Consider the following 27,219-nt stretch of genomic DNA (forward strand, 5'->3'; position numbering starts at 1 on the left):
TATATGTAATATTTACATATTACATATACAGTATATAATATATACTGATATATTATATTATTATATTCTATTTTTATATAATATATACAATATATAACAAATCCCAATTACCATGTACAATATTACAGTACCGGTATATGGACGGCGTGGCAAAGTTGGTAGAGTGGCCGTGCCAGCAATCGGAGGGTTGCTGGTTACTGGGGTTCAATCCCCACCTTCTACCATCCTAGTCACGTCCGTTGTGTCCTTGGGCAAGACACTTCACCCCTTGCTCCTGATGGCTGCTGGTTAGCGCCTTGCATGGCAGCTCCCGCCATCAGTGTGTGAATGTGTGTGTGAATGGGTGAATGTGGATGTACTGTCAAAGCGCTTTGAGTACCTTGAAGGTAGAAAAGCGCTATACAAGTACAACCCATTTATCATTTATTTATTTATATGTAACAGCTGCAGCAAAAAAAAAAAAGGGCAGCATAAAATAGAGTAGATCCAGCAAAAAATTTACACTACAAACAAAGAGAGGTAGCGAACATAGAAGCGGTCAGTTTATAGACAGTTATCATCTATTGCTGTATGGCAAGTGATTATACAGCTGGATGGTGTGCGGAATTAAGGAGTTCTTGAATCGAACACTGGGAACGAAACTGAAGGAGCCTGTTGAAACTAGACACTGTATATTACTGTGCCTTACGTTTTATTACTGGTTGTGGAAATCTTGTCCACCACTGTACTCTGTATGCAAAGGCAAACTGTCCATCTTTAACTGCCCGAAGACTTTCTCGGATCGTTTCTATATATCAATGTCCACCTATCTGTGTTCTTTTGCGTGTAGAGACTCCAGTCATTACAACCTACGCTCACAGGATAACCTCCACATGTTGGTTCCTAGAGCCAACACAGAACTTGGAAAAAAAACATTCAGTTATGCTGCTCCCTGGTCATGGAATGACATCCACAAAGATCTGAGGCTACCAGAATTTATCACTTTGGGAGAGTTTAAGTCCATTTTAAAAGATTGAGAAACCAGTTCTCTTGGGAAATGTATTTGCTTTTAATTTGAATTATTACTTAATCGTTTTCAATTATTCTTGACCTGTTGTGGTATGACTGCTGTTGTATTGTCTTGTTGTAATTATTATTATTGTAACTTTGTTTGTGCCGCCCTCTTTGTCAGGTTGCTCTGGAAAAAGAGATTTTAATCTCAATGAGTCTTTACCTGGTTAAATAAAGGAAATTGAATTGAATTGGAGTATGAGCTCCACTGTCCCTCAATTGTCTGGTAGAGTGGGTGGGCAGGATTGTCCATGATGGCGAGCAGTTTGTCCAGTGTCCTCCTGTCCCTCACTGACACAAACGCCTCCAACTGCGTGCCAATAGTTTGGCCAGCTTTCCGGATCAGTTTGTCAATCTGGTTGAATTCCCTTTTGCTGGTGCTGCTCCCCCAACAAACCACTGCAAAGTACAGGGCACTGGCCACAACAGACTGATAAAATATCTCCAACGGCTTGCTGCACACATTAAAGGACCTAAACTTCCTCAGGAAGGCTCATGCCCTTCTTGTATACAGCTTTGCTGTTGTCTTTCCAGTCCAGTCTGCTGTTCAAGTGGACTCCCAGGTACTTGTACTGCCCCACTGCTGCCACCTACTGACCCTGGATTTTGATAGGCTCCACAGGGGTCATTTTCTTCTTTAAGTCGATGACCAGCTCCTTGGTCTTGTCCACATTAAGGGGCAGATAGTTTGCCTGAGACCTCTCCACAAAGTCAGCGATCAGTGTCCTGTACTCCAATTCCTGTCCCTCTCCGATACACCCGACCACAGCAGAGTCATCAGAGTATTTCTGTAGGTAGCAGGACCTGGAACTATACTGGAAGTCTGAGGTGTACAGGGTGAACATGAAAGGAGACAGGACAGTCCCCTGTGGAGCACCTACACCACTGACCACAGTATCCGACAGGGAGCGCCCCAGTCGCACAAACTGGGGCCTGTCAGACAAGTAATCCGTGATCCAGGAGACAATGGATGAACTGTCACCCATCCTGAGCAACTTGTCACTCATCAGAATTGGCTGAATGGTGTAAATATGCTCTGGAGAAATCATAGAACATGATACTCATAGTGCCCCTCCCACCATCCAGGTGAGAGAGAGGACGATGCAGCAGGTAGATAACAGCTGGTACCAAGCGCTCAGTCTGTGAGCATGAACTGATGAAGCCTCCTCGGATGAGAGGCAAAATGTCTTGTAAGACAAACCAAAAACACAATTTAATGAAAAGTAGGGTTGTCAAAATGAACGCGTACCGGTAATTATTAATCAGATAAAAAAATGTCATGCAATTAACAGAGTGCCTCCTCCAAAGTCCCTGTAATGTTGCTGGGTAATACATTTTGGACAGTTTGTCTAATTAGTGTCACAGACTGCAGGAGCAAACAAGTCAATATGAAAGACATTAAACAGCACGTTGGCCTTCTTCGTGGGAAATTTGAGTACAAAAGAAACATGCCGGAAACAAATATTATACACACACTGCAGGAAAACGTTTTCTTCCTCATCTCCAGCTTAAAATATCACATTAATAACAAACAACGTGGATAAATGTTTGGTTTTTGTGAACATGATTAAAGAGCCCCTCTAATGCTGACAACATTGGGACTTATTTCATAGTTGTGGACCCCTCACTAATGGACATGTACTCTACCAGGGCCACCAGGAGAGCACACAACATCATAAAGGACAGTACACACCCCCAGCACAGTCTCTTCAGCCTCCTCCCATCAGGCAGACGATACAGGAGCCTGAAATCCAGGACTATGAGACTGACAAACAGTTTCTACCCACAGGCCATCAGGCTTGTGAATGCTAACTTGTGAATGCTAGCCCCCGTTTTACTTTTGTCTTTTTGAACAAAAGACAGCTACCATGACCACCCCCGAACTGTGAACCATCACTGTAGACACTTTTCACCTTTGATCACTAAAGACACTTTACTGCTGTTGTGACCAAATGTCACCTCCATATTTATACTGTTGACTGTCAATCAGAATGTGCAATAATGTTATGTTACTTACTGTGCCTTGTATATACATTTTTATTTTTATTTTTTATTTTTAGCTAAGTATTGTGTGACTTGTTGAAGGGTGGACTAGCAAAGTAAGATTTTCAGTGTACGGCAAACCGTCTGTTTAACTGTGCATATGACAATAAACAATCATGAATCTTGAATCTAAAATTATGTCTATAGGTAAAATTCCCCTCAAAATAGACACAATAGCAATTTTAGGCTTGCATAGTATATGTTGTGGTAGCATCTTCATCCCGAATTATTTAAACACAGAATTTGAAGAAATTACAAATATGTCTACCAGATGCATTGTTGCAGGTTGTAGTAATACAACTAAGGAAAGAGCCAGCCTGCATACATTTCCAAAATATTGGAGCATGAGGAAAGTATGGTCCTCTTTAGCCAATTAAACTAGTGCAAAATTGGACGCACCAAGTGAGAAAAGTGTAATTTGCAGTGACCATTTGAATGATTCTGACTTTAAAGAAGATGGAAGTATGGATGGAAAGATTAAAAAAAAAAACTCAAGCCATATTCGATCATTAAAATTAGGAGCCCCCTCAAGGGGAGGAAGACTGAGTCCGAACCTGTGGAAAATGGAGAAAGAAAAGCAGGCCCGGAAATCAAAAACTAGAGAAAAAGATGTTAAGCCTTGTACTATTTAATTTTGCGTCCTATCCTACTGATGTGTTCCTCAAGAGCAGGAAAGTCTGTAAATTACAACTTTTATATTTATTTTTTTACACAGTATCAGTTTTGAAGTAATCATGGACCAGGGCGACAAAAACATGCAAATAAGTAAGTAAGTAAGTAAGTAAATTGTATTTATAAAGCGCTTTTCACAGATAAAATCACAAAGCGTTGGACAAAACATCCATCCATCCATCCATCCATTTTCTACCGCTTGTCCCATTTGGGGTCGCTGGAAACATAGGTGAAGTAAAACAACAATTACATTAAAACAGGGACAACATCATTAAAATAATACAAAGTGGATTACAATTGATAGTTAAAAAGTGCATTAACTAAAAGCTTTACTCAAAAGAGAAGTTTTCAAAAGTTTCTAAAAAGTGTCAACGCAGTCAAAATCACAGAGGGACTGGTGAAAATTGTTCCAGAGTCTGGGAGCTTTAGCCTGGAATGCCAGCTCTCCATGGGTTTTGTGAAATAAGTGATTAAAAAAATAATAGTTTTACATTGCCTCTATCCACACTTTCTATGTGGAAAAATGGGCAATTAATTGTGATTTAATAAAATTAATTTATTTGATGGAGCTAGTAAAAAATGTGTCTTGACTTAAAAATAACTTCTTAAAAAGAGGGATCGCCCAACACATTACTTTACCCTGCAAATTATTTGCCACTTGCCAAGATTTAAAATGTTATTTCTATAAATTTCCCTAGTTCTAAGGTCTAATTTTCTTATTTTTAGTCATTTTACAGCATCATCTTAATGTTAGCATGAATAATTATATTTGGTCTATTCTGCGTTAAAATTGAGAAAATAACTATTCAAATAAGATATGTTAGTTTACTCCACATAGAAAATCTTGTTTAAAAATTCAGCAACATCCAGAGGATGCTTAATTTAAGAATTGCATGTTAAATAATGCTTGTTTTCAGAATAAAGTACTTATTTCAAGATATAGAAATCTTAATTTAGGATGTTTTATAAAGTAAAATTAACTGGCTGCATAGACAGATCATTTTTCTAACTTTTAGTAATATTTTTCCTAAAATCTAGTCTTTTTATCTTATATTATGTCAGCTCTTTTTTGCAGTGTACAGAGTACTGTTGGAAACATCTGTTGTAAGAAAAGGACGCCAAAATAGCAAACGGGAACCATGTGGAAGTGAGACATGCAGATGGAAATCTGTTGACAAAAGCTTTGAAGATTTGAAATAGTGGACATTCTTTATTAGTGGGCATTCTTATTAGTGGACATTCCTTCTTATCGTGGCTTCATAGCAGCACAGGAGTGGACGACTGCTGAGTCCCTATTGGAGTCAAAACAAGTCCAACGGAATCCAAATTTCCTTACAAAAAAGATGTTTTATGACAGCTGGAAAAACAACGTCAGACACTTGAGCTCCCACTTCCGACATCATCACAGATGGCGCTAGTAAACAACTCCACAGGAGAAAGAGTTGAGCTGTGTTTAATAGAACCTTTAGGAAATGTACAGTAATTTGATTCATTTAAGCCTTGTTCTATGTGCCTTTTTGTCTGAGGAGAAATAAAAGGCGACATTCACATCACATTCACTCAATGTGCTTAGTGGCATAAGCTCTCACAGAGAGATTAAGCATAAAGCACACTTTTTTTTTTTATTGTGCAATATGGTGTGGAACATTTCTCAAAAATGACACCATACTTTAAAAAAAATGAGAACATGCATTGAATCAAGTCAGTATAATACATCTAAAGTATGTTTATATTCTGTACAAACTACCGTGTTGTGTTTTTTGGACTCCAAGTGTTTACATTACTCCTCATGCAGCCCCCAAATTGTGCAGAAACATGCAGCAAAGCACTGGCTTTCTTCTAAATTGATGTCAAAGAACTCTGCTGATTATCTATAAACGTTGTCATCGGGGATTTATTTTCCTTTAAAACTTGGCTGCAGAATGAATCAGCGTACTTTATATTGTACTTAACTCCTACGCATATTTTTCAATGACTTCTCTCTTTTTACTGTATTCACTTGCACTGCAAGACACAACCGAGGTATTCAAGTGTATTAGAAGCAGTTTTCAATAGGATGCAGTAGAGTTAAAGTTAAAGTACCAATGATTGTCACACACACACTAGGTGTGGCGAAATTATGCTCTGCATTTGACCCATCACCCTTGATCACCCCCTGGGAGGTGAGGGGAGCAGTGGGCAGCAGCGGTAGCCGCGCCCGGGAATCATTTTTGGTGATTTAACCCCCAATTCCAACCCTTGATGCTGAGTGCCAAGCAGAGAGGTATTGGGTCCCATTTTTATAGTCTTTGGTATGACTCGGCTGGGGTTTGTTGTACCCTACATCAACACCTGCCTGACAGCATTATGATCTTTTGTATAATTATTGTAAATAGCATGATTTGGGTTTTAACATACAATTTGACTTTTAAAAACATCTAGGATAAGATTCTCAAACTGTGGTACGTGTACCACAAGTGGTACGCGGGCTCTAGCTAGTGGTACGCCAAATAATCACTTAATTAAATATATTCAAACAGTGTTACTGTTCAAACTGTGTGTAATATTACAGTGGCCAAAAATATTAACAACCAAAAATATTTAACAAGTATATTTAATACCTCTGCCTTGTTTTTAATGAATATTTAGGACTACTACGCTATTTTAATGTTTGTCATTATGGTGGTACTTGGAAAGCCAAGTGTTTTCTGGTGAAAAAAGGTGAGAGATCCACTGACCTAGGCTACAATTAAAATGACAAAGCAAACAGTAGTGATGCGTAAGTGAGTGTGTGGCACACTCAGTAGCTGTATTGACACTGTGTAGACACTGTTGATGTGTCACGATGGCGCCGACACTGGATAAAAAAAGTCACTACATTAGACCTGGAAATTAAATTAATAGTTAGCGAATATGTTTTTTTATATTTATATATTCTGCACGAATAGCTGTGCAAAACATAATTTGAAACGTTCATATCTGGTCAATGACCCAAAGAGTAAACAGGAAGATAAAATCAAAATAATCCTCAGTAGTTCTATTTAGATCGATGATCGTGACGAAAACCACCACTACTATGACTTTTTTCAGTACGGGTTGTCACTCTAAGCTGAAAGACGCGCCAGTTTTCTGCTTTGTAGTCAAACGACACAGCAGCCTTATCGGTCAAATGTTTTTTTTCCTAAAGGTACACACACATCACTTCTTTGTTTTGTGATGCTTCAAAGCTTCAGTATTGTTTGACCCGTTACTGTCAAACAGTGACTTTAAATAATAGTTTGCCATTATTAGTGTTTGTATTTATGAAAATATGTGGCCCTGCGATGAGGTGGCGACTTGTCCAGGGTGTACCCCGCCTTCCGCCCGATTGTAGCTGAGATAGGCTCCAGCACCCCCCGCGACCCCAAAAGGGATAAGCGGTAGAAAATGGATGGATGGATGGATGTTTGCATTGTATTTATATTTACGCCCACCCATGTTCTGCTTATCCTCCAACATAATGTGTAATATCAAACGTAGATAAATCTGCAATAAAATATATACATAATCATACTACATAGTTATACATTCTTTTTTTTATGTTTAACAATGTAACGTTACATTTTTTTTTGTATTTTTACATATTGAATTATTAGGTCTTTTTTTTTTTTTTTCAATATTACCATATATTACATTGATTATGACCATATTGTTTTATCAGATGACAATACTGTATTTTTAAGTTTCAAATAAATAAATTAAATGAAAAACAATAACAAATAAAGCCTGGCCTTTTTTGATATAATTTTTCTATCCGTAATAATATAAATATTGCAGAATGTCCAAAGAGGGTTTGTTTTGTCATTTATGTCCCAGCTGTGTGACTCGCAGTGATGTTTCTCCGCAGCTTCCTTTGCCGCCGTCGCCTCCAAAGCAGAACGACCACAAGGAGGAGCATGAGGAGGCCGAGAGCGCCCCCTATCAGTCCTGCTTTGAGAGGCAGACTGTGGTCCTTAGGCTGGTACATCACACACGAGGCTTCGCTATCTCCGGCGTTGTTCAGCGCCACCACGCACACCTCGGAGAAGTTCTCGACGGGACCCACGCCGCCCCTTCGCCGCTCCCTCCCGAACCTCTGCCTCTCTTTCCCGCCGACCGTCACGCTGTAGGCCGTCACGTAGGACAAAGGGGCACACCAGCGCACGACCACGTCAGACCCGTTCCAAGCTACGGATTTCAGGTAAGGAGCCTCCGGCGCCACCAGGTGAGACGTAAACCCCGGACACAAGCAGTGATTGGCGGCTGAGAGCTCGGAGCACGGTGGTTGGTTCTCCGTGCAGGGGTTGTAGTCACATCTCTGCACGGCTATTCCTCCTCTCGGAGAAACGATCTTTGGCGGAACAGTGCTCGGTTCGTCCTCGATGTCGTAATAGTCATCCGGGGGGAGCTCCTCGTCCTTGGCGGGTATGAGGGGTCCTGCGGGATTGGACCCCGGCTGGGTAATGGAACTTTTAATGAGAGCCAGGAAGATGATTGTCAAGGGAAAGTTTCTGTTGGCAGCCATCACAGAGCCTGGAAATGGTACAAAGAACACTCATCAGTATCAATATGTACTTATATAGTCACTTTTACAGGAGGGAAATAATCATTTGATCCCTGCTCATTTTATAAGTGTCCCCTTACAATCAAAATAACATGAAATATATATCTACTTGTATTTGACCTATAAGTATTTCATCCTGGGAGGTAGGTAGTTTGGTAAACTCATTATACAAGATTCTCTCTAAATCGTGAATGTTTTGAGGCTGTCCCTTGGCAACTTGAATTTTGTGTTCCAAGTTCTAGAGACGGACTTCTTCTTGAGACACTCCTTGTCATGTTTTGGGTTTTTTCATGCCATCTTCATGTTCATCTCTCCCAAAGCCCAATATATCTGACAGCCAGGATGGTGGTTTTAGGCGTTACTCTATAACTCAAAACACGGCCAGTTGGGTTGAAGCTAAAGAGATTAATTTAGCAATGTTGTTATTGGTGATGGTACTCCATACTCTACTGAGATCATTCACCAGCTTCTACCTGGGATGGGTACTTTAGACATTTAAACGAAACAGAACCAATTCCTGGTAGCTGGTAATCGAAACTCTCCTTCGGTACTGTTCCCTTAGCATTCAAAAAAGCATTTACCGGTATTCATCCTCTGCTTAAATGACCTAACCTCGATTCTGACCTCCTGCTAAACTACCGGCCGGTGTCGCACCTTCTGTTTATCTAAAAAATCTTGGAAAAAATTGTTGCACAACTTCTAAATGAAGACTTAGCGTTTAACAATCTTTGTGAACCCTTCCAGTCGAGATTCAGGGCAAATCACTCTACTGAGAGGGCCCTCGCAAAAGTGACTATTGCTAACTATGAATGCTGATGCGTCATTCATGTTGTTGCTACTTGATCTTGGTGCTGCTTTCGATACCGTCGTTCATTACATTCTATTGGCACGTTTCGGTATGTCAGACTGAGCTTTTTCTTGGTTTAACTCCTATCTCACTGACAGGATGCACTGTGTATCCCGTATTAATGTCACTTCGAAGTATGTTAAGGTAATGTGCGGAGCTCCACAGGGTTTGGTGCTTGTCCCTGTTCCTTTTAGTATGCACTGCATATTTGCAAATAGGGTGTTAACTTTCACTGTTATGCTGATGACACCCAACTCTACATGCCCCTAAAGCTGACCAACATGCCAGATTGTCGTCACCTGGAGGCGGTCTACATGACATCAAACAATGGATGTCCAGCAACTTTTTGCATCTTAACGCTAAGAAAATGGAAATGTTGATTATCGGTCCTGGTAGATACCGGCACTTGTTTAAAGATACCACATTGAAATGTGATAACAAAACAATCGTACAAAGCAACTCAGTGAAGAACTATCCCAACTCTCTCGTTTGAGTCACACATTGAGTGAAACTAAAACAGCCTTCTTTTATCTCCGTAATAACGCTAAAATCCGGCCCATTTTGTCCACCAATAACGCAGAGATCATTGTACACGCGTTCGCTACGTCTCCTCTCCATTACTGTAACGTATTATTTTCGGGGCTCCCTATGTCCAGCTTTAAAAGATTACAGTTGGTAGTAAGAATGTACGATCATATTACGCCTATATTGGCTCACTCGCACTGGCTCCCGGTACACATAAGTTGCGAATTTAAGGTTTTATTACTTACGTACAAAATATTAAATGTTTTAGCACCATCTTATCTTGCTGATTGTATTGCACCCTACGTTCCATCCAGGAACCTACGTTCCAAGAACGCCGGCTTATCCCAGAGCCCAAAAAAAGTTTAGAGCGTTTTCTATTTAAGCTCCAGTACTCTGGAATGCCCTACCAGCAACAGTTAGAGATGCTACCTCGGTAGGAGTATTTAAGTCTCTTAAAACTCTACTGAATAGCTTTTAAATAGACTCTGTTTTAGACCAGTTGACCTGCTGCTTCTCTCTCTTTCTTGCCCCCTTCTCCTGCAAGATGGATACAGATAATTGATGGAGGAAGTGCTAGCTGTTTTAAGTCTTGACCTAGTGTGGACCACTCTTCTATGACCTGGATAGAGACCTCCTACGACCCTCTGCTTGCCCCCAATGAACTGGACTCTCGCATTATAATGAATGATGTCATTGTGGTTTGTGCAGCCCTTCGAGGCACCTGTGACTGAGGGCTATATAAATGAACTTTGACTGATACTTTGAGTTTTAATAAATGTTTGTTTAATAATAAAATCAGTTTTTTTAATTAACATTTAAAACTGAGTAATGATAACTGTGCTGTCCACTTGTTATATATTGTTTTCTTACACTTCTGAGTCTCATTTGTAAGTATTATGTAGCATACTTTGCATACAGGACTTGTTCAGGGTGTACCCCGCCTTACGCCCGATTGCAGCTGGGATAGGCTCCAGCCACCCCTGCAACCCAGAGAGGGACAATCGGTAGAAAATGGATGGATGGACTTTGCATGCAGTTGGAATTCCAGAGACACTAGAGGGCAGTAGAGTATAGGCCGAGCCAGAAAGTAGTCTTTGCTATGAAATTGAATGTACCAGTCTAGTCTTATGTTGAGCCCTTGAAATTGTTTGTACTGTAAGTATTGTACTTATAACACACCAGCCGTTTGATAACATACATATAAGTTGTGATTTTTATTGCCAAAGGTGTTGAAATCGCCATGTAAAATCGCTAATGCTAATTCAGTAGCATGTCTATGGCAGATTAAATATAAATTAACATCAACTCAGCACATTTTGGACAAGTGGAGCCTTACTGTACATTCAAGTGATTTCTATGAGACATACTTGCTTTGTTGGCATTGAATATTGCAACATTATCTAGCGGCAGTCCAACTGAGTCTGCTTTGGGGGCTTGTTTCCACTCCAAATGTTTGAGCCATTGTTTGGTCTGCAAGTGGTCCTGACATCATGGACAACAAAAATGTTGAAATATGGCACCGTTTGATTTTATGTTAATCGATTCTCGTTAGTACAGACAGAATTTGGTCAGTACCTGTATGAAAGTACAGAATTTAACACTAATTCTTTTCCTTTGCCTTTTTCATAAGCATTCTTACCCCACCGAATCAAATCTTGTATGAAGCTCCAGAGCGAAGGCCACTGACTGCCATCTTGTATTTGTTAAAATTTTTAGTTATGGAGCCAACCATATTTTTTTTGTTTTTTCAATCACCAAGCTTCTTGCAGAAAAGACAGGACTAATTTTGTGCTTCACGGGTACATAAAGAATCAGTGGCTTCATGTGGCCCCTTTTCAATCCAACATTACTAGTGTTTGATTTTATACGTTAAATTAAAGGGATTATGATTTTTTTGCGACATTTAAAAAACTTCCTTGTGGTCGACATAACATGTAATGGTGGTTCTTTGGTCAACATTTTGCATAGATTATTCTTTGCAGACTGTCTTCAAGCCGTTTTCCGACCTTCTCACCAGGATGTGTTTTAGGGAGGTTGGACGTTCCAACGAATAATATAACATATGTTACTTTTTGGAAAATTTTAAAATCAATGCTGGTGGTCTTAGTAAGCAATGTGTTTGTGAACAAAACCGCCAATCTCCTGCATCTGACATTAACATCTTACATGTGCCACTAGGATCAATCTTGGGCCCGTTATTATTTAGTAATATTTTAAATAATAAACAAATAAATGCAATTATTATTTGGGCCGGGACATTATAAACGTTTGCTTCTTTCTGTTCCCTTTTGGAAAAACATTTTTTCTTTTTTCTTCTTTTAATATTCCCATTGTTTTTTTATATGACTATATTGTATTAGAAATGCTATATTTGTTTTATTTGTTGAAATGAATACATTAAATTAAATAGTATGTACATCAATGACCTACCAAAAATGTGTCCATCTAATATATAGATGCACATAGATGATGTTGGTCTATATGTGCATACTAAAAATAAGCAGCAAGGCGCAGCTGCTATGTCAGAAGTATTAAGTTGGCTGAATGCTCCCACTTACACCTTAATGTTTCCAAATCAGTGTGTATATTGTTCTGCAAAAAAAAAAAAAAAAAAAAGTATTAATACTTATCCAGATGTATCTGTACTTGGAACAAAACTTAGGGTTGTGCAAAATTGTAAGTTTTTGGGAGTTTGATTCACTATTATCATATACAGTGCATCCGAAAAGTATGCACAGCGCTTTACTTTTTCCACATTTTATGTTGCAGCCTTATTCCAGAATGGAATAAATTGTTTTTGTCCTCAAAATTGTACACACAATACCCCGTAATGACAATGTGAAAAGTTTTTTAGTTTTTGCAAAAAAAAAATTTTTTTTTTAACTGAACAAATCACATGTACATAAGTATTCACAGCCTTTGCTCAATACTTTGTTAATGAACCTTTGGCAGCAATTACAGCCTCAAGTCTTTTTTAATACAATGCCACAGCTCGGCACACCTATCTTTGGGCAGTTTTGCCCATTCCACTTTGCAGCACCTCTCCAGCTCCATCAGGTTGGATGGGAAGCATTGGTTTTCATCCAGGATGTCTCTGTACATTGCTGCATTCATCTTGGTCTAGTCAGGGAGGTGACCAAGAACCCGACAGTTACTCTGTCATAGCTACAGCATTCCTCTGTGGAGAGAGGAGAACCTTCCAGAAGGACAACCATCTCTGTCTCAAACCACTAATTAGGCCTGTATGTTAGAGTGGCCAGAGAGAAGCAATTTCTCAGTAAAAAGTTTGCCAAAATACACTTGAAATATTTTCATTCCATGAGAAACTTGGTCAGATGAGACAAAAGATTGAACTCTTTAGCGTGAATGCCAGGCATCATGTATGGAGGAGACCAATACCATCCCTACAGTCCAGCATGGTGGTGGCAGCATCATGCTGTGGGGATGTTTGTCATAGGCAGGAACTGAGAGACTAGTCAGGATAGAGGGAAAGATGAATGCAGCAATGTACAGAGACATTCTTGATGAAAACCACTGCTTCCCATCCAATCTGATGGAGCTGGAGAGGTGCTGCAAAGAGGAATGGGCGAAACTGCCCAAAGATAGGTGTGCCAAGCTTGTGGCATCATAGTCAAAACGACTTGAGGCTGTAATTGCTGGCAAAGGTGCATCAACAAAGTATTAAGCAAAGGCTGTGACCACTTATGTGATTTTTGTTTAGCTTTTTGGAATAAGGCTGTAACAAAATGTGGAAAAAGTGAAGCACTGTAAATATTTTCCAGATGCACTGTAAGCATCAAGTTAAAAAAATCGGTGAATAAAAAAAAAATTCAAATATATAAGAAAATATTTAACAACAAACTGCCGAGCTTTAATTTAATTTAATGATTATACCCATATTTCAATTACTTTGTCAAAGTTATTTATAAAAACACATTAAAAGTGCTTGAAAAAAGACCCATCATGTATCATCATTGCAGAATACTCCTGAAATACTACCTAATCTTAAAGTATACAAAACTATTAACCTAGCGTCACCTCCTCCATAAACATTATAAAGAGAAATACCAACCGGACAACTAAGTCCAGCACCTGAGGGGACCGTTTAGTGCCGTTTAGAAAAATTGTGTTTGGCCAACTCTCACTTTCCTATGGACCCTATGGATTACAATACCTGTAAATATAAGGGAACGAGCAACACAAGCAGCATTTAATAAGGCTTTGAAAAAAAATGTCTGCTTTAGAGTCAAAATTGTAATCATCATTTATTGACTACTTGTACAAAAATAGAAGTGTTAATGTATATTATGCAATATGCATTTTATCAATTGTTTTATGAATCATGTGAGGTAAGTGTATGGCAGTGAGTGTCTACAACATCAGCTTCCCATCTAAACCTTGGAATTGTAATATTGTGTGTACTATGTTTTAAAATGAGTTTGTCCTATTTCTAATCAACTTGCCAAGGGACAGGAGATTAAAATATATATCACAGATTTACAAGTCAAATGTTCATTATTATGTATATTGTAAATATATTCATATAAATCTAATTTTATATTTCATATGTTTTTATTTGGGGCGGTATAGCTCGGTTGGTCGAGTGGCCGTGCCAGCAACTTGAGGGTTCCAGGTTCGATCCCCACTTCCGCCATCCTAGTCACTGCCGTCGTGTCCTTGGGAAAGACATTTTACCCACCTGCTCCCAGTGCCACCCACACTGGTTTAAATGTAACTTAAATATTGGGTTTCACTATGTAAAAGTGCTTTGAGTCACTAGAGAAAAGCGCTATATAAATATAATTCACTTCACTTTTTGTGGTTTGAAAGTTAAGCTCACACCAATTCAAACATTCCAGACAGTATTGCAGTAGTATTGCACAAGAGGCCCAGCAAATGCCTACACACACACACACACACACACACACACACACACACACACACACACACACACACACACACACACACACACACACACACACCCATGCAGGACACAATGAAGCCCAGTCAGCTGGATCCACTTACGGGAATACTGCAACTTCTACACAACGAATCTCATTCAAACACCTAAAATATCTTTAATTCTCTTCACATAAGTGGTCACATTTTTGTGCAAAAAAAAAAGTTCAGCTGAGTAGAATGCTGAAAACGGAGCTCCTACCTGTTAATGGTGCCGTAGATGCTCGCACTCCTATGAACTCTTGAGGAATCTGCTAGTGTGCCCTCCACTTGCCTGCTGCTCCTATTTATTTATCTGAATCTCCTCTAAAAAAAAAAAAGAAAAAAGAAAAAATCACCTCCTTCTTTTTGCCCTCCCACTCACTCCCCCCTCCCGCTCTGTTAGAGTAAGATGAGTGTGCATGCTATTAGCAGAGTTTGCTATCACTATGAAATCATTGCTGATGAGGCCAGCATGCGCATTACTGCAACATTGTGCACATTTTTGCCTCTTAACGAGCTCTTGTTTGCCTTAAAGAGGAGAAGGCGATTAAAAGAGAATGGCTGCGGTTCATTGAGGGTTTATCATTGCTGATGATGGCTGGTGGCTCACTCGTCTCACCTCAATAAAATGCAGGACTTTGCATGCAACACGACAACTATGTGTAAACTAAAGTTCGCCTGCTCACCAAATCTGGGAAATAAACGTGATCAGACTTGTCGGATGACAGTCTGCAAGGTCGCCTCTCTAAAATGGTTAAAAGGGAGTAAAAAGAGGGATGTTGAGTAATTTGGGCGGATGGAATCTTTGTTAACATCAGGAAAAAACATTTGGATTTTATGAGAGAACTAATAAAAGGAGCATTGTTGATGTCACTTCAACTATCACATCTGTCTTCTCTTATTTTTGGGACATACTCGGGGCTGTGTTGTCTATCTCTCTATCTGCACACATTAATTGGTGTGTGGGTGTTTACATGCACTGTGTGCACTACACAGTGTATCAGATACCAACGTGTATCACTGCTATACAAATAAAAATGTAAAGTCCATCAAACAGGAAATTTGACCTACTTCATAAATGCAAGCAGATGGTTACTTTTAGTGGGTTGTTTTCCACACAATTCACTGTCACCGCGTCAGTTTTTTCCCCGACCACATGTGAATGGCCAACATGGGCCTGCAAATGTTTTCATCCAAAGGGTGACTCAATACAACAAAGCATGTTTGTCCTCTGTGAAGAACAATCATCTGTATTTCAAACGCAAAACACTCAGACGAATAAAACCTGTTCAACTGTGGCGAGGACATCCTGCGCTTTGTAATTTGTTGTCTACAAAATGGCTGCTTATAGTGACCAGCGTGAACACAAGAGAAATACATTATTGCCTTTCGGTTCAGTGTTTTAACGTAACACATTGCACATTTCCACTAAATCCACCTTCATCTACTACTCACTGCCCATTTCATTCATGTACATGTCAATACATAGAGATTACTTTTTATCATATTTTTATTTTATTCATCTTGTTCTATGTGTTGTTTAATTTCATCGTGATTTATTTTTGCTAGTTCATGTTTCATGTAGCACCATTGCACCGAGAAAAAAAAATTAAAAAAATTTGTGTGTGAACCCTCACTGACAATGGAACAAAAAACGTTTCTGATTCTGTGATTAAACATTAGTTTGTTTTGGTAAAATGCAGGTGCAGCTTTCCTCGCCACATTTCATTGCTGTTTTTTTTCCCGTTTGTATCTTTTTTTACACATAATCTCTGTATTTTTTTACCTATTACCCATTTTCAGCCATAAACATGGTTAAATTAACTCAACATATCAACACTACAGTAGTATTTGCTACTATCCTCCTCAGTGTGTTGCTACTTTGTTGAATAGAGAAACTGGAAATTGTGATGGATCATGTTGTATGCATGCATCTACGAAATAAACTCAAACTCAAACTTTGCAGTGGTTTGGAAGCTTGTGTGTCTCTATGACCCTGTGTACTACACCGGAATGGGCTCGGCCCCCAGCTGGTTGCACAGGGTATAGGTCAGACGAAGAGCAGCACCTGGCCCTCCAGGTTGGGGGTTGGGCGTGGGTTGAACAATCCTATCCCAGAAAAAGATCAATGTTACATATTCACATACAAGAAACTCCAAAGTAACTAACGCCCTGGGTGAGGTTGAACCCACAGCTTGAGAAAATGTGACGACAAGTAGTGAAAGCCCTTTGGAAACTACTATGCCAGCGACCGTCATCTCTACCAGGACCACCACTAACATCAGAACATGAAATGTCAGAACCATGTTTGAAATCGGTAAAACCGCTGAATTGATAGAAAGATAGATAGTACTTTATTGCTTCTTTCAGGGGAATTCCCTCAGGAAAATTAAAATTCCAGCAGCAGTGTACAGAGTTGAGATCAAATTTAAAAAGTAAAAAGTAAATAATGGGGGTATAAATGGAAACAAAATAGAAAAATATTACAATAGAATAAAAATAAAAAGCAACAATGAGAATAAAAATATAACAGTAAAATAAGAATATAACAAGAGAAACTAGACAGTAGTGACCATGTTATGAAAAATTATTGCACTGTTATTGTTTTGCATCCCCTGTCATCCTAGTACCCCCCTCCCTCCCAGAGAGGAGTTGTACAGTCTAATGGCGTGTGGGACAAAGGAGTTTTTTAGTCTATTAGTCCTGCACTTGGGATGAAGCAGTCTAGCACTGAACAGGCTCCTCTGGCTACTGACAACGGTACGCAGAGGATGACTGGCATCATCAATTGGCAGCCGAGATGAGACGCTAGAACCTAGCTTTTTGGAAATCACTGAGTCTAGGTGGACAGGCTTTGGTCAGCTATAGCCACTGGGGCGATGGTGCTGTTCTCGAGCCACAAGGAAGCAAATGCGCCCCACAGCCAGGGAGTGGCCTTGATGTTAAAAAAGATGGCACACAGAGCTCTCATTGGATGGTATTTGCATAACCAACCGATTCTTGCTGACTGCTTCCGCTCAACAAACAAGACGTTCAACATGAATATCATCCAAGGCTGTGCCCTGACCACTGAGAGTGATGAGGACATCAAAGAGGATTTCTACAACAGACTGCTGACCATCATCCAGGCATGCCCAAGACGTAACATTACCGTCACCATGGGTGACTTCAATGCCAAGATCAGCAGCAAAAACCAGGGGTAATGGGAAAACAAGGGGAAATAAATGAGAATGGGGAGAGGTTTGCCAAGCTGTGTGCCACTACCAACCCGGGCGAGAGCTTCTTCCAACATAAACGGATACAGTGTCACTAGCCCTTATTACACAAAACCTATCGACTATTTCTGCATTTGGGAAAAAGATCAAAAGCTCTCTTGAAGATGTACAAGTCAGAAGGGGAGCGGAGGTTGCATCAGACCACCATCTTCTGGGCGCCCGCATGAAGCTCAAGCTGAGGCAGAACTGGTCAGGGAAAATCAGCCAAGACCAGAGCATACTTGCCAACCTTGAGACCTCTGATTTCGGGGGGTGGGGGCGTGGTCTGGGTGGGGCGGGGGCGTGGTTGGGGGGCGTGGTTAAGATATATATATATAAGAAATACTTGACTTTCAGTGAATTCTAGCTATATATATATATATATATTTTATTACATATATATATATATATATATATATATATATATATGTATATATATATATATATATATATATGTATATATACATATATATAAATAAATAAAAGAAATACTTGAATTTCAGTGTTCATTTATTTACACATATACACACACATAACACTCATCTAGTCATTGTTGAGTTAAGGGTTGAATTGTCCATCCTTGTTCTATTCTCTGTCACTATTTCAGAACACACACATTATACAAATATACATTATAAAATCAATAAGAAAACGGGAGCTCTAATTTGGGAGTCTGAATTAGGATCAGAAGTTCCTATATAAACATTGCGCACTCACGTCGCCTTTTTGTATTGATTACTGCAGCTGTGCACTGGATTCATTCACAAATACAAACTACAACTCACAAACACTTTAGAGTTAGGCTCCACCATCAGAATGTGTACTTAAACTTATAAAGATCACATGTAAAATTATTCAGTGAGTTGATTCACCAAAACTAAGCTGTTATACAGGAGGAAAAAGCACACAGGACGTTTCAATTGTTCACAGACTGGTCGCGCTCATCAGAATGACAAGACACTTCCGGTCTGCAGGTGATAGCATTCAATTGGGAAGAAACGCCCTACTGCCCCCTACTGACCAATGTGAATACTGATAAATGTGTAATGACAGCTCCAAAAACGAATTCAAACTACAAAATAAAATAAATAAATCAACACAAAAATGTGACACATTATGGGTGGGTCACATATGCATGTACAGTAGATGGCAGTATTGTCCTGTTTAAAAGTGTCACAACATTGCTGTTTACGGCAGACGAACTGCTTTACGGGGGACGAAAACTTGACTGCTGTTGTTGTGTGTTGTTACCGCGCTGGGAGGACGTTAATGAAACTGCCTAACAATAAACCCACATAAGAAACCAAGAACTCGCCCTCGATCATTAGCTGTTTATATTGTGGGAAAGCGGACGTGTGAACAGGCTGTCAACACGTCACTCAGGTCCGCATGGAGCTGGAGGGGGCGTGGCCTCCAGCTCCGCCTGAATTTCGGGAGATTTTCGGGAGAAAATTTGTCCCAGGAGGTTTTCGGGAGAGGCGCTGAATTTCGGGAGTCTGCCGGAAAATCCGGGAGGGTTGGCAAGTATGCCAGAGGTACAACATCACTGCTCTGAAAGAAACAGCTAGGCTACAAGAGTTTAGAACCACACTTTTTAAAAAGGCCCAGGTTCTGCAACAGCAGAACGAGGGGGAGACCATGGATGAAAAGTGGCAGAGCATTAAGGAGGCAATAACATCAACATGTCAGGAAGTGCTAGGTTACAAGAAGCAGGGGAAAAAAGAATAGATCTCAGCAGGGACCTTAGAAAGTATCTCTGAGAGGCAAAAAAAGAAGGCAGAAATAAATAATTGCTGTACACATGCTAGAAAAGCCAAAACCCAAGAATATTATTCAGAAGCAAATAGAATAGTAAGAAGCGGATAAGGGCAGATAAGAAAAATTACATGGAGGCACTGGCAACAAAAAAACTCTCTGGCAAGTTTAGCGGGCCAGTGAGGGACAGAGAAGGAAAACATATTCCAGGCATGCAACAGACATTCTCCATCAAACCTATCCAAGCAGCCAACATTGACCATCTTATAGTCTGTGATGTTCCAACGAAGGAAGAAATATATTAGGCGAATCTAGCGATTGACAAACGGGAAGTCAGTAGGGCCAAACACCATTTCTGCAGAAGCTTTGAAAGCAGTGACCACAGTGGAAATACTCTATCCCCTATTCCAAAACATCTGGGTTGAGGAGGACATTCCATCAGAGTGGAAGGAGGGTGCACACTCCCAAAGAACTACAGGGGGAAAACACTTATTTCAACCCATCCATTCATCCATCCCATCCATCCTTCCATTTTCTACCGCTCATCCCTCTCATGGTTGCGGGGGTGGCTGGAGCCTATCTTCTGTCAACCCCAGCTAAGATATTCAATTGAGTACCCCTAAACAGAATGAAAGATGCAGTTGACCCACATCTCCGAGATCAGCAAGCTGACTTCAGGAAGAAAAGATCATGCACTGACCAGACAACAACCCTGCAGATTATTTTAGAACAGTCCTTAGAGTGGAAGTCACTGATATATGAATTGTATTGACTATGAGAAGTCATATGACAGTGTGGATAGGCAGACCATCTGGAGACTGCTAAAACACTATGAGGTAACAGCAAACAATACTAGTATAATCAGGAAATCCTATGAATGAATGACCTGCAGAGTGGTTCATGGCCAGCATCTTACTAAAACTTTCCAACTGCAACAAGAGTGAGGCAAGGATGCTTGCGGTCACAGTTCCTTTTTCTGTTGGCAAAAGATTGGGTAATGAAGAGATCAACTGCCCAGAAGAAAAATAGTATTCAATGGACACAATTGGATGACCTTGACTTTGCTGATGAACAGGCACTTCTTTCCCACACACGGCGACAAATTCAGGAGAAGACATCTATATTTGCAACTCAATCAGCATGCCTTGGCCTTTTTACATACAACGGGAAGAGCCAGATTCTCAAAGTAAACAATAATAGCATGACCCCCATCTGTCTAGGCTATAGGTGCTGATGTAAATGTTAGTATGTTAGCTTTCCACTAGCTGAAGAATGTCGGGATCCTCTGAGCTGCCTCAGAACACCAAGATCAGGATCTTCAACATCCATGGTGAAGATTGTACTTTTCTACGGTGCAAAGAGCTGGAGAACAATGGTGAAAAAATTCAGTCCTTTATCAACACTTGTCTCAGATGAATCCTAATAGTACACTGGCCGAATACCATCAGTAATTTGGAGCTGTGGCAGCGAACAAAACCGCAGCCTGTGGAGGAAGAAATCCCCAGAAGACGCTGGAGATGGGTTGGCCATGCCCTTCGCAAGCCTGCATCCAACACAGAAAAACACACCCTCTTTTGGAATCCACAAAGTAAAAGGAGGAGGGGCAGACCAAGGAACAGCTTGCGCAGGGACCTGGATACAGATGTGTAGAGGTCTGGCCACATGGGGGCAGCTGGAGAAATTGGCCCATGAGGACTGGGATTACTGGAAAGCTCTTGTTCATGGCCTATGCTCAAAGTTGGGAAATGGCTGTAAGTAAGTTGCTACTATGTGAATATTATTGAATATTATTTAATGTCTGGAGGGCTCTAATATTGTTTAAAAAACATATTTGGAAGGTCGTAAACCGTTTTTTATGCTCTAGCTATGAAAATATTGGATTTATTGTTAATAATTCCTATTTTGCGAAAATTCATTCAACACGGTCAGGCCCAGAACCAATTAACAACGATAAACAAGGGTTTACTGTAACACTGAACACATTTTTTTCCAAATTACATAACTGTAAAAAAAAAAAAAAAAAAAAAAAAAAAAAGCCTTTCAAAAGATCAAATAAAGCTTTAAATTGTTTTAAATTGTGAATAATTTCTCTTGGTTTTCCTTTTATCAAACTAATAGAAAATATTTGGTATTTGGCACTATATACCATTTGACATTGCAAAGGATATTGCATAAAATGTGCCAAGTATTCTCAACTACCAGCAAGTTCATTATCGTGCACATAACAGTAACAGATTGCATGAGTTTTTTGTTTTAACTAATGATATGATGTATCTCAACACACGCTAGAGGTAATATGCAATCAGTAGCACATAGGAGCAAACATTTGTTATTTGTATGTTAAGTAAAGTACATTTGTATAAACTTACCACTTTACCAAATATACTTTTAAATTAATTACATTGAAAACTAATAAAAATAAATCATCAAACTGTCGCCTCGTTTTAGGACTGTACTTTCTGAGCAATCAACAGCGACCTCTAGCGTCATTATTTGCGAACAACACACCATTCATTCAAATAAATGTTTTGTGTCGTTTGTTTTTGAGAATGAGTACAACATTGGTACATTTTGTTGATTGATCGCTGTGTGACAATAATTGACACCACGCCATGGGAATACTTACTAACAACATCCTTAGACTGAGAGACCGACGATTTCACGGTGAATATAAACCTTACATGTAGATGTATGGTTTTAGACGTTGAATGCTAATTTGAGAGCATTTATGATTTCATTATGACGTCAATGCTTCTTAAATTGTATCTTATAAAATGTTACTGATTAAAAAAAAAACATTTTTATTTATAATTATAAATTATTAGCCTTACACTAACTAAATTTTAGATATCTTTTTTTTCAACAAGCACAATTAGTTCAGGAGAACTTTCGGAAATATGAACTGAAGTAAATTAATTTGTGTCATTAACGATACATTTTTTCTCTTTTATTTTATATTTGTTGTTTTATTCGCACCAAGTGTATCAAATTTATTTGGCAGCTCCCGCCATCAGTGTGTGAATGTGTGTGTGAATGGGTGAATGTGGAAATACTGTCAAAGCGCTTTGAGTACCTTGAAAGTAGAAAAGCACTATACAAGTATAACCCATTTATCATTTATTATTAGGAAAGTGAATGCCATATTTTTTAAACACCCCCCATAGATGAAGCTCTTGCCCAATCAGAGTTCAGATAAAGTGTGACGTCATATTTCTGCGACGGGCCTCAGTAAACAGTATCGCTGTGCCAGATTTAAAATGGGAGACGAATATACAGAGCAATGTTTACATCTTTTACGGATACGATGATATTGTCCCAAGTAATTTTAATGAGTAATATATAATTAGTTTACATAAACTGTGTTTTGAGGAATATCCACTGAAACGAAGAGTGTCTGTTGTAGGTAACGTTAGCTGGCTAATGCTAGCGTAGCGTGCGGACCCTGTTGTTTTTGTCATTGACGTCAAGCCAATGGAACAAACGTAAGTGTTGTTACCCGACTCTCACCTTCACTATCGACCTATTCTGATGCCCGTTTTAGTGGTCGTGTTAACAGAGCTGCTTTAAACAAACCAACTAAAGTTAAGCTATGACTACCAGGCGGGCAAGCTTAAGCTACTCCAGCAGCATGAATTTGAATAGTGGAAACCGCAAGCAGAGTATAAACCCTATTCCTGACAGGACCGGGCCAGAATCCTGCTACGATCGCAAGCCAGACAAGGCCGAGTATGTCGGCATGAGTATCACATCGCTGAAATCCCGCCTCGCCCCCACCATTCAAACTGCCATGTCGACTGCTGTTGATACTCTCCTGGGTGAAGTGGTGCTTGTGCTCAACGAGACCCATCAAGAGTTGCTGCACAAAGAACAAGAGAACGAGAGACTCAAACTGCGCCTGGAGGTGTCCGAAAGGGAGTTGAAGACTTTACAGGAGTGTCTTTGCAGCGCTCAGAAGCTGATCGACCAGCTTCAGATCTCATACACCGGCACTCAGAACATCGGTCAGTCGGTTTTTGTAGCATCGCTCGACCGAGACCATCAAAACCCTCGTAACGTGAATGGAGCCGGTGTTGACCTGGGTCTAAGTGGTTCTGTGGACGAAGCACTTCATGGGTTTGAGCCAAGAGATGAGTACAAATTATGCCAGCTGTCTATTCAACCAGATGGTTCTGTCACCAACCATGTTCTGGGCTCTTTTACAACAGACATGTGCACCGACACCAACACACCAGGTAAATAAATACGCTGTACAAAATTGTTAATTTGTGTCTTCAAAGCTATTGTTCTTCATGACGTGTCTGCTTTAGATGACAGGCAGCCCCAGGGTCCGGGGGAGAGTACCAGCTTTGAAATTAAAGTCGAGCAGGGACCAGTTTCAAGCTCCAGTCAGACCAACAGGAAGGACCTGCAGAATGACAACAGAGTGGGTGATGGAGAGCAGCCGTCTCACACCGTGAGCTTCATTCAAGTAGGAGAGGAGGGAGCATCCCAGCATTCCTTCACCCACTCTATGCGTCATCAAAGGCCCATTCGAGAATGCACCAGCGTCCTGCAGCAGGGTGTGTTGGATGGACAAAAGCCACTGGCGAGGACTTCTGGACCCAACAGAGGTGACAGTGTTTCTCAGGGGAGACCTGGAAACTCTGCCGGACCCTCTAGTGTGGACACTGCAGTTGATCCCGCTAGCGATCGTCCACATCATTGCTTAGAATGTGGGAAGACATTCCGTCTGATTTCCAGCCTGAAGAAGCACATTCGCATCCACACGGGAGAGAAGCCCTACCCTTGCAGCGTCTGTGGCCGCCGATTCCGCGAGTCCGGCGCCCTCAAGACTCACCTGCGTATACACACTGGGGAGAAACCGTACTCGTGCTCAGAGTGCGGCAACTGCTTCCGCCACTTGGACGGTCTGCGCAAGCACAGGCGCACGCACACCGGAGAGAAACCTTACGTGTGCTCCATATGCGGGAAACGTCTGAGCCGCTTGCAGCACCTCAAGCACCACCAGCTCATCCACACAGGCGAGAGGCCGTGCTGCTGCCCCTTCTGCAACCGCGCCTTCAAGGAGCCCGCCGCGCTGCGCAAACACATAAGGACACACCGCGAAGAGGGCGGACACTTGCCGGTCACAGCCAGCGAAGAACCGGATACAATTGATGACATTAACAACCTGCACCCGGCAGCTCCTTCTCCCCAGATGAGGTTTGGTGAGTGGGTGCCAGAGGAGGAAGACAACTCAGTTGTTGACTGTGTCTAGAAAGGTAAACACTGGATGATGGAAGACATTTGCAGTGGTGTGTCCCAATCATCTGTGTTTAAATGAGAAATGCTTATTGTTGGATTGACAGCTTCATTTTGGCTGTCTGAATGCGAGGATCTTTTTTAAAAAGCACTAACAAATGAGAAAAATTTTTAATAGACATTTGCTGGCCAAGGCACAGCGATGCAATACTAGCCAATAAGAAGCCTGAAGAAAGTCATTAAGGACTAGGCATAATATTAATATCAGTGAATCAGAGAAAGGGCAATTCTGTCTTGGAAAGTCAGCAAATTGGTACAAAAACTTTTTTTTTTTAAATAACTGATTTTGTATTGTCATTTTTTTTTTCTTGTTGAGGCATTTTTCTGCTTTACGTTCTTAGACGTTTTTAACTTCCTATCGCCGTTGTAGAAAACACATATGTTACAAGTTGGTCAGCTTCTTAACAATCTTGACTAAAAAGTTGAGAACATTGACAATTCTGAAAGTGCCTTGACTGTTTAAAATGATCAATATTGTAATTCTTACCTGGAATCCCTGAAATGTTTGATGGTTTATTTGCCGCCATAATCAATCTAAATGAAACTAAGAAAAGGGAGAAAGCACGAAGCGTTGAATAATTTTGATGTTATTGCACCAAATAAGGTGAATCTCTGTTTCTGTGGGAGGCGGCGTGGCTGGGTTGATAGCGGCCGTGCCGGCAACTTGGTGGTTGCAGGTTCGATTCCCGCTTCTGCCATCCAGGTCAGTGTGGATGTGTACTTGGGCAAGACACTTTACCCACCTGCTCCCAATGCCACCCACACTTGTTTAATTGTACATAATGGGTTCCACGATGTAAAGCGCTTTGAGTCTCTAGAGAAAAAAATACTATATAAATGTAATTCACTTCACTGTTAACTATTTGGCTCATTGACTAGAGTTACACGTTTCATATTCCTTTTTGCACACCTTTTCATTAAACAAACCGTGTGGAGTTTGCATGTTCTCCCAGTGACTGCGTGGCTTCTCTTCGGGTACTCCGGCTTCCTCCCACCTCCAAAGACATGCACCTGGCACGAGTGTGTGAATGGTTGTCTGTCTATCTGTGTTGGCCCTGCGATGAGGTGACCCCGAGAGGGATAAGCGGTAGAAATGGATGGATGGAATTATATTTACCAACTACTCATTCTATTTGCGGGTCATATGTAGTGACTTTTTTAATCCAACAGATGGCGCCTTTATGAAAGAGTCAGCCAGTGTCAGTGCAGTGTCAATACGGCCAGTAAGTGTGCCACACACTCACATAAGCGTCATTTATTCAACACTAACAAATACCATAATTAGAGGTAAATACACACAACACCAACTTTTGTACCATTTTTCCCTTGAAATGCAAGCTCACATTCCAAGTTGTTATGGCGCTTAACTATTCACATGTGTTCACTGCATGTGTTTTCACAGAACTTTTATCATTTTAATTACGGTTTAGCTCTCTAGTATGGCTTTTTTTGTAATTGATCATGTCCTTAGTCCATCTAGTTCCTGACAAGTTTCACTTTCGAGTTTTACTTTTGTGTTGTTTCTACCAGCCCATTGAAACTGCCTAAAAGCTAATATGGTCCAGTACAAAAATGAGGCTTTATAAAGCTAGTAATGATCAAATTGACAAACAAAGGAAAATGCCACCAAGTGTATTTTGATGCTCTTTTATGTTTGTAAATATGACTGTATTTATGTCATTCTGTCTAATGACATTGCATTTGTTGTTCATACTATTGAAAATATAAATATGCTAACTCATAGTGTAAATATACACTTAACTTTTTCCCAAATACTCCATATAGTCTCTTAAAATAATAATGTGTGTCTTTTTTCGTGTATGCTATATTGTGCTCTAATGAGCTCCTGCTATCGAAAATATGCTCCAAATGTAAACTATGTTGTCGTAAAGCCACAGTATGGCTTGTCAAGGTAGAGTTCCCCCCTGATTATACTGTACTTCTACCTTGTATGATCGTAAATAAGGCATTTGAATGAAGCTTTAGGCAAAAAAAACTAGAAGTCTGTGTTTATTGTGAAATTACCTTTCTATGCTTCTGTGCTCAAAATGTACCGTAGTGTATCCCTACCCCCTCCCAACATGTGCATTAAGTCCACTGTAAATGTTTCTAAATTAAAAAGGCCTTATTCATACTTGACCTTTATTGGAAAGACAACTTGTTGCCATGTGGAATTAAGATGCCCAAAGCTTAGTATACTCTAAAATTATCCGATGGTGTCCTTTACAACCTGGATCAGATGTCTCAAGTAACAATGAAAGGACATGGAG

At 40.2% G+C, this 27,219-nt stretch overlaps 2 protein-coding genes and 1 pseudogene across 3 annotated transcripts; 2 read left to right on the forward strand and 1 right to left on the reverse strand.

The window, feature by feature from the left end:
- Positions 1–1,958: 1,958 nt before the first annotated feature.
- Positions 1,959–14,988, reverse strand: LOC133607576 (leucine-rich repeat neuronal protein 4). The gene is made up of 2 exons (XM_061962333.2): positions 14,860–14,988; positions 1,959–8,295 (listed from the first exon to the last, which is right to left on the reverse strand). The coding sequence occupies exon 2, from the start codon at positions 8,285–8,287 to the stop codon at positions 7,589–7,591; it is 699 nt and encodes a 232-aa protein (XP_061818317.1). The 5' UTR covers positions 8,288–8,295; positions 14,860–14,988; the 3' UTR covers positions 1,959–7,588.
- An 822-nt stretch (positions 14,989–15,810) lies between these two features.
- On the forward strand, positions 15,811–21,407 carry LOC133607248 (uncharacterized; annotated as a pseudogene).
- Positions 21,408–22,562: 1,155 nt separating this feature from the next.
- On the forward strand, positions 22,563–27,067 carry LOC133607574 (uncharacterized). 2 transcript variants are annotated; one of them, XM_061962332.1, is made up of 3 exons: positions 22,564–23,130; positions 23,330–23,880; positions 23,956–27,067. In XM_061962332.1, exons 1-3 carry the CDS (start codon positions 23,120–23,122, stop codon positions 24,903–24,905), a joined length of 1,512 nt encoding a protein of 503 aa, XP_061818316.1. In that variant the 5' UTR covers positions 22,564–23,119; the 3' UTR covers positions 24,906–27,067. The 2 variants fall into 2 exon arrangements, with proteins under 2 accessions (XP_061818315.1, XP_061818316.1); XM_061962331.1 differs by having other exon boundaries at positions 22,563–23,880.
- The last annotated feature ends 152 nt before the right edge of the window (positions 27,068–27,219 follow it).

The sequence above is a fragment of the Nerophis lumbriciformis genome, linkage group LG09 (genome assembly GCF_033978685.3).
Source record: "Nerophis lumbriciformis linkage group LG09, RoL_Nlum_v2.1, whole genome shotgun sequence".
Taxonomy (NCBI): Eukaryota; Metazoa; Chordata; class Actinopteri; order Syngnathiformes; family Syngnathidae; genus Nerophis; species Nerophis lumbriciformis.